Genomic DNA, 7,811 nt, shown 5'->3' on the forward strand with positions numbered 1-7,811 from the left:
GCTCGCACTTTGTCCTCGGTAGGGTGAATGCCTTCCGCATTAATTCGGTGTCCCAGAAATTGCACCTCTGGCACCGCAAAACAGCACTTCGATTTGCTTATGCACAAATTAGCGTTTGCTAGCCTTTCGAGAACGAGCTCTAGGCGCACTGCATGCTCTTCAGTGGAAGTGCCACTGATGATGACATCGTCAAGGTAGACACAAACTCCTGGGATGCCCTGAAGCACTGTCTCCATGAGTTTTTGAAATATGGCCGGGGCTGCAGCTACGCCAAAAGGCAGTCGCTTGACTTTGTACAAGCCTTTCAGTGTGTTAATTGCCAATAATTCAGCAGTTGACTCGCTCACCTTCAGCTGCTGATACGCCTGGGTGAGGTCCAATGTGCTGAAGACTCTTGCGCCACGTAGTACACTGAATACTTCTTCAGGTGTCGGTAGCGGGTAAGAGGACGCTTTAGTCGCAAGATTGACGGTGCTCCGGTAGTCTCCGCAGAGGCGTATGGTTCCGTTCTTCTTGCGAACTACGACAAGTGGTGTGGCCCATTCTGAATGCTGCGTCGGCTCGATGACACCTTGCTGCTCCAGTTTGTCCAACTCTTTTTCAACTGAATCTCGGAGAGCAAACGGCACCGGCCTGGCCTTCAGAAATTTGGGTTGCGCGTTGTCCAACAACTCCAGTGTGACCGGGGGCCCTTCGTTTCCTGGAATCTCTTCCGAGAATACTCTTTCGTATTTCTCTTGCAGTTGCTCAACCATGTTCTGGCTCGGCGTCTGGTGTATGCCGCATATCATCACGCCTAGTGGAGAAAACCAGTTTCTCCCTAGAAGGCTTGATCCTGTGCCCTTCACAACAAGCAGAGGTAGCGTATGGGTCTGGCCGTTGTAGTTAACCTGCACGTTGGCAGAGCCCAATAGTGGCAGATTCTGTCCTGACCACGTTCGCAGGTGCGTGTCGTCTTGTTGCAGGGCGGGTGCGTCAGATGGCCATGAAGTTCGGAACGTGTCCTCACTGATCAGAGTACAGGCTGCGCCGGAGTCCACCTCGAACTTAATCAGCTGGTGATGTACGCTTACTTCTGTAAAAATCTTCGGTCGCGTGCCGAGATTCATGGTGTTCAGGTCGTACAACACAGATGGTGTTGCTGATGTTGTTCCATGGAGATCAGATAGCGGCGTATTCTCTGAGGCGTTGACGCTGTGATTAGGCTGGGAAGGTGACTTTATCTTGGCAAGTCTCCGTTTCGTAATGCATGCTCTTTCGATATGCCCTCGCTTGTGGCAAAAATTACACGTGGCTGACTGGAATCGACATCCCTGGGGGTTGTGTTGGTCGTCACACCGCCAGCAGCGTTGTGCCTTTTTGACCGATTTTACAACAACAGAAGGCTTGCGCACCTGGTTGCTTGTCTGGTGTACCGGCTCGGTGTTCCGGCGAATCCCTCTCTGCTGGTGACCGGCGCTCTCCGCTCGAACGGCGATGTCGTAAGCTTTGCTGAATGTGAGGTCCTTCTCAGCGAACAGGCGCTGCTGCAGTGACTCGTCACTCAGTCCGCACACAAATCTGTCGCGTAACATCACGTCCAAGGGAAGCATGGTGGTGTTAGCAGAAGAAGCTGCGTCTCCCTCCTGCCCGGTAGCTGTTGTCGACAGCGTTCCAAAATTGCAGTCGGCAGCGAGCTTCTTGAGCGCGGCTACGTAGGCGCTCACAGTTTCTCCTCCCAGTTGATCTCGTCGTTGGAAGCGAGCCCGGCTGTAGACCTTGGATGGCCTTGGGTCGTAGTGCTTTTGCAGCGCTTTTACGATGTCGTCGTAAGACACTGCCGCTGGTGTGCTTGGCTGAATAAGGGCGCAGACAGTATCGTAGGTCTGCTCCCCGCACAGCGTCAGCAGGTTGGTCCTCTTCAAGGCTGGGTCTGTGATGTTGTTAGCTTCAAAGTAGAACTGAAGGCGTCCAACCCACGATGACCACGATGAGCCGTTGAACTCTGGTATCTGATTGGGAAACCCTCGCGTAGCCATGGCTTGTCAATAGCGTTGCGTAGCGCGGGTCGAATCCACTTTCTCGTCGCCACTGTCGTGTCCGGTCGCTGTGTTGAATGCAGCGAAAGACGCACACGGTACTTTAAGACTTCGTTTATTTAAAGCCGATGAGGGTGCGACCAGCGTCGACCGAGGCAGGAGCCGAACTGGCCGCCCGAAGAAAGGAGGGAGCGGAGAAGCGTCCACGGGAGGGAGTGGCTTCCCAAAACAGGAGGAGGATGCGGGGGCGCACCATGGGGGGGCATCTGGCGACAGCGTGCGACGAGGGGCAAGTGGTCGTTAGGAGGAGGATGCGAGTGGTCGTTAGGAGGAGGATGCGAGTGGTCGTTAGGAGGAGGATGCGGGGGCGCACACACACAAAAGCAATAAGGGGACACAACAGAACCCGACCTCTGAATTTGACAGTTTTCCAAAGCTTGAAAGATCAAAACTTTCCCAAGTCTGGCAAGCAACATCCTCACTAGAGTAAATATACTCTTCGTCTGTACGACATAAATAGAACGGTCTAACTTTACGCAAACCAGGGAACTGGAAGCAAGGACTTTAGGCGCTGTCACTCGACTTTGTTCTCTTTCCCCGACACTGGCATCGGCATTACCTTCCTAATCCACTCCACTACGCAAACAGCGTCACTCGTAAGTATAACCTCCAATTATTTCTGTGATAGTTCAACCGTGGCTACATTGTTTTACAAAGTTTTCCAAACTCCTCTCCCTATCTGACTCAGCTAACTTCTATCGCATCCTTCTCTTCGAGGTACATATTTTGGCTCTTTACAACAACTAGCAACTGACAACTGGTTGTCAGTTCTGAGCATTACAGGCCCTGCCAATGTACACATCTTGTTTTGTGATGCTAACTTCGGACAGTATGCTTGGCAATAAAAAATGAGAAAGTGGACTCGCGTGATTTAGCGCTGATGGCTGGAAAAGCGGAGAAACAATATGTACAAATAAAATACGCAATGAAAGCAGCGAGGACGATTGCGAAATGTACGTCGAACACCGGAAAAAAGAATGCCTTCATTTTGCAGTAACGTGCGTAACTACAAACTTACGCGACATGCCGGCGGCTAGAAGTTTGAGAAAAACAACGAAAAGACAGTGAATGCATCGAGGACACAATGCGAAGGCATAGCAAACATAAAGAAACCACGTCAGCATCCATGGAAACACGATCGATCGATCGATCGATCAATCAATCAATCAATCAATCAATCAATCAATCAATCAATCAATCAATCAATCAATCAATCAATCAATCAATCAATCAATCAATCAATCAATCAATCAATCAATCAATCAATCAATCAATCAATCAATCAATCAATCAATCAATCAATCAATCAATCAATCAATCAATCAATCAATCGATCAATCAATTTTCAGCATCAGCGGTATTGAGGGGCCGCAAACAGCCTCGAGATGGGCTTCACAGGGCAGGGGAATTCCATACCCTACAAATCTACACTGGAGATCCATCTTGAAATTTGTCGCGACTAAGCTCCTAGTAGCCACTGTCTTTTTAAACTGTTATACAAGTGAGCTTATCTAATTACCATTCCGGTATGCTAAAAACGCGGAATAACGTTCTCCACGTCCGGCTTAAGCCACACCTTAATGGACACTTCAAACATTGAAATAAGCTGTATAGCTCAATCATACTGCCAATTGAGCCTAACTTTATTAAACTAACGCTTGCTTGATTACTCTCCGAATGGAGCTATCCATTTCCATGTAAGAGAATTCTTTCAATGCGGAACGGCAGCTTGGCCCCTCCAATCACAGCTGGCGCGTACCGTAGTGGCTGTAGGTGCCCCTGCACAAAAAAATTTTGGAAGAAATCTCGGAAGCAGAGCTATGAAAAGAATCCCATTCTAGACCGATAAGTCTCGAAGGCTTTTGCCCTGTATGAATAAGAGGTGATTGTAGCTCTGACGTGGACCAGGCCTTTTTGCCGACAAATGGCAGCACGGGTACTAAAAAGCAATTTTGGTGCTTGTTCTAGAAGAAATGAATGTGTCCGTTTGGGGGGTTGAAAGCCTCTGATATCATTTTGTAGTTTTAAAATAAAAATCAAAATGGAATAAGAACGAGCTCGCTCTGTACAATTTCACTTACAGCTTGAAGCAAGCTCCAATTTTGACGGCTATGTCTTGAATTACGCAAGCAAAAGTAATTAAAGCCGGCCACTGGTTGACCGTGAATATTTAATGCGGACAACATATACCGCAACGTAAATAAATACGCATACTGACGTTTGTATGAAACAATAGCGGCTGTAAACGCTGCTCGCCAGTCATCGCGTCCAATGTTCAACCTTTACAGCACACAGACCCTACAGTGTGCATTATTTGACATTCTTTCACGCGCCTTCAGCTCTGACGGAAATTACAAGCATAACATGGCTATAATAGCCTGTTCCGCTATTTTAGTTCTCATGATAGTGAAACAAGATAGATAACCTAATATAACGGTCTTAAGATTCTACGTTTTAGACCGAAATAGACACGATTTCAGTTTGAAGCCCTCATTTATATTCCTTACCTTCATCCTTGTCGGTCTTCTCCTTGTTCGTGAGTTGATCGCCCCCCATGTCGTTGTTCTCGTTCTTGTCCGTGTCTTTCTTCTTGTCCTTCTCTTTGTTCTCTCCACCCTTATCTTCACCTTTCTGCTTGTCCTTGTCCTTACCCCCTACCTTCTTGTCTTTCTGATTGTCTTTCTCCGTGTCCTTGTTCTCGTCCTTCTTCTTGTCTTTCTTCGTGTCTTTCACATTGCCCTTGTCCGTGCCCTTTTGCTCAACTTTCTCCTTGTTCTTGATCTTGTCTTTCTCCTTGTCCTTCTTGTCTTTCTGCTTGTCCATCCCATTGTCCTTCTTGTCTTTCTGCTTGTCCATCACATTGTCCTTCTTGTCTTTCTGCTTGTCCATCCCATTGTCCTTCTTGTCTTTCTGCTTGTCCATCACATTGTCCTTCTTGTCTTTCTGCTTGTCCATCCCATTGTCCTTCTTGTCTTTCTGCTTCTGCTTGTCTGTCTGCTTGTCTTTCTGTGTGTCGGTTTTCTTGTCCTTCCCACCTCCCACCTCTCCCTTAGACTTTTTCCCCTCTTCCTTCTTTCCTCCTGCAGAAAATGAATAAAAATTATAAAAACAACTGGTTGCGTTTTTGGTATCTCCCAAAGGAGTTCAATATGCCGAGCACTTTGCAAAGCCTCCGAGACTTGCATGTGTAGAAACGCAACATAAGGTCCAATGACGGCCACAAAAGAATCCTTTTGTGCCTGTTCCCCTTAGTTAGGACGCCGTAAATATCCGCTTCCCCGCAAGACACTCAGAAGACATCAGACAACTACATGAACACGGCTACAAACAAACTCATACCCAAGTCGCTACATATACAGTAAGATTTGGCCTACGCAATACACTCCAGAATGCGTGTGGTGCGGAGAGATATTCATCCTTTACCACTCCACATGGGGCTGTCGGGCGAGCCCGATAGAGCCTAAAGTTACAAACCCGTTAGTCGAGCAGTGGGAGGAGCTTCTGTCCAGCTCCGACCCGCAAGATCAGCTTGCGCTGGTTGAGCGAGCCGAGGAGGCAGCAAGAACCAATGGGATCCTGTACCTAGGAACACCACCTGCTTCTCAAGACCTCAACCCCTAAACCCCGTCCCATATTGCAGAATAAAGTTTCATACTACTACTATACTACTACCCCTTAGTAGGAGGGCGCACAACGCACAAAAGAATTTCCTTCAAGACCACAGTCGGAGACCTCTGTTTTATTTCTTTGCTCGCGACTAGCTTGACGACCTCTCGCCTTTTCACATCCAATCAGCACAGAGCATCCAAAATCGTTGTCTAGCCCTGCTTTCCTCTATTTAGAGGTAACACATGACTGACACAAACCGTGAAAGCGCGCAGTTATATCTGATAAACGTTACGTACTTAATAAATAGCCTCCAATGCATTCATTTTGTGCCAGTGAGGGGTACCTTGCCCATGACGCAGATATATTTCATGACATTTGAAGAAACTGTGTCTAGGCCATCATTTGGTGCACCCGTCTTAAGCTGTTTTTTATTCACAAATTATAAAAAATTTCACTATAACAATCAATATATCCGCCGATCTCCCGTCGGCAGGCTTATATTGTTCTCCTATTAACGTTTTTTCTATCGTAAAAAGCGTTCCCGATTGTTTTTCTATGGTAGCCTTAGTGGCTCGATGCGAGCGATAGAAAAAAAAAAGATTCTGCTACACATCGGGCGAATGCACCATCACATTCAATAATTCCATTCAACAATTTTCCAATATTCAATATTTTTGTCCAAGAATGCGGAACATAAGTGTGAGCGAAAACCAACTTATTACCACGTCACGTCGGAATACACTTGAACAAGGGCCATCTAGCCAAAGCCAAACACAAAGTGGAAGCAGTAAGAGGCGCCGTCAACCAGCTCAGACTTGGATGTTAGCGAAAGTTGATCACTCGAGCCCTGGTGATAGCTTGGAAGTTGGCCCACAGGGGTACTAGACTAAGGACCTCTCCCTGACGACTCTAGCACCACTAAGGACCTCTCCCTTACGACTCTAGCACCAACTACTTTTACCGGCCTAATAATGTTTACTTCCTCTCGCTCGCTTCCTTGTTAGGCTTAGCAGGTTATTGAGTGCCATCGTGACCTTCGGAATCTGCAGCCATGCTCAAGTTCAGTGATCTGTCGTGTGACTGACTTAACCGGAAGTGGTCTTATCCCCTTAGGCCAATATCATATGACTACTGATCAACGGACCTGGTGTAATGGCGTACCGGACGACCAGACTGCCGGTAGCGTAGGTAAAATGTGATCTGCCCTAAACTAGCCGTCTAGCAGTTACAAGCGTTACGCAGTGAGTAATCTAGATGAGCGTCTTACCTTGAGCAGGCGGCATTGTCGACGGCGTAGGGTCTCCAGGTTAGACGAGCGCTGAGAACAGGATCCCACCCGACGTCCGCCTTTTTCTTCTTCTGCTTCTTCGTCACGTGATAGAATGCCTCGTGCTAATGCGCGCAGGTTGGTTCAATTTCCATTTCGTTTGCTTGAGTGCATTTCTACTTCGATGAAAATGAACAGCTTGGACAGTTTCGAAGTTTCACCTAGTGTAACTAAATACTCTGCGGAAGAACACTAACCGCGCCAAAAGAAATCTAGGGGTGGTTAGTTGTATTGCTTGGAATAAATGTGGTGACATGTTTCTTTCACTAGCCAATCAGTTCCAGTTCTGATAATATTGCAATGATGTTTCCATTTGTTGGATATGTAGTTTTTAGTTCTTGTTTAAGACTAGCGGATTGTCTTGTGACTTGTCTATGCAGATGTGGACTTGGTAATTGGCTTATAACTGTCAGGTGACTAAAGTGTATACGTACCGGTGTCCTGTCCTTGTGTAATAAAGGGTCTTTTGGTCTTGTCTACCACTCGACCCGCAGTCTCGTCTCTGTTCCTTCCGCGGTACTTCGCCCTCACTACACTGTTGCGTTTCACTCATCAATCTTTTTCATATATGATTCTGTTTTAATTACGATTCTCTTCTAATTCTGAATCTAGTCCAGTTGTAATTCGGTTTCTGTTCTGATTCTATTCTTATTCATTTCTATTTGCGACCACTTCTATTATTGATTCCCGCTGAGTCATTCTTAGTCGTTTTCATTTTTGCAGAGTCAGTGTTTGTCTGGCGCCCCTCTTTCCTCTGCCCTACATGTAGAGAGGTTATTTCCCTCTCTCCACCTGCC

At 47.0% G+C, this 7,811-nt stretch overlaps 1 protein-coding gene across 1 annotated transcript in view; it reads right to left on the minus strand.

Annotated features, from left to right (window-relative positions):
- The window catches only part of LOC149330266 (uncharacterized), a 30,130-nt gene extending 23,160 nt beyond the window's left edge, over positions 1–6,970 (minus strand). The window contains exons 1-3 of the mRNA XM_089559398.1: positions 6,955–6,970; positions 5,004–5,158; positions 4,586–4,925 (exon numbers count right to left, since the gene is read on the minus strand). Coding sequence (XP_089415524.1) covers positions 4,586–4,925; positions 5,004–5,158; positions 6,955–6,970 — 511 coding nt within the window. The remainder of the gene's footprint in view (positions 1–4,585; positions 4,926–5,003; positions 5,159–6,954) is intronic.
- Between the last annotated feature and the right edge of the window lie 841 nt (positions 6,971–7,811).

Source organism: Amblyomma mixtum, chromosome 9 (assembly GCF_055824585.1).
Source record: "Amblyomma mixtum isolate Tamu chromosome 9, ASM5582458v1, whole genome shotgun sequence".
Lineage (NCBI taxonomy): Eukaryota > Metazoa > Arthropoda > Arachnida > Ixodida > Ixodidae > Amblyomma > Amblyomma mixtum.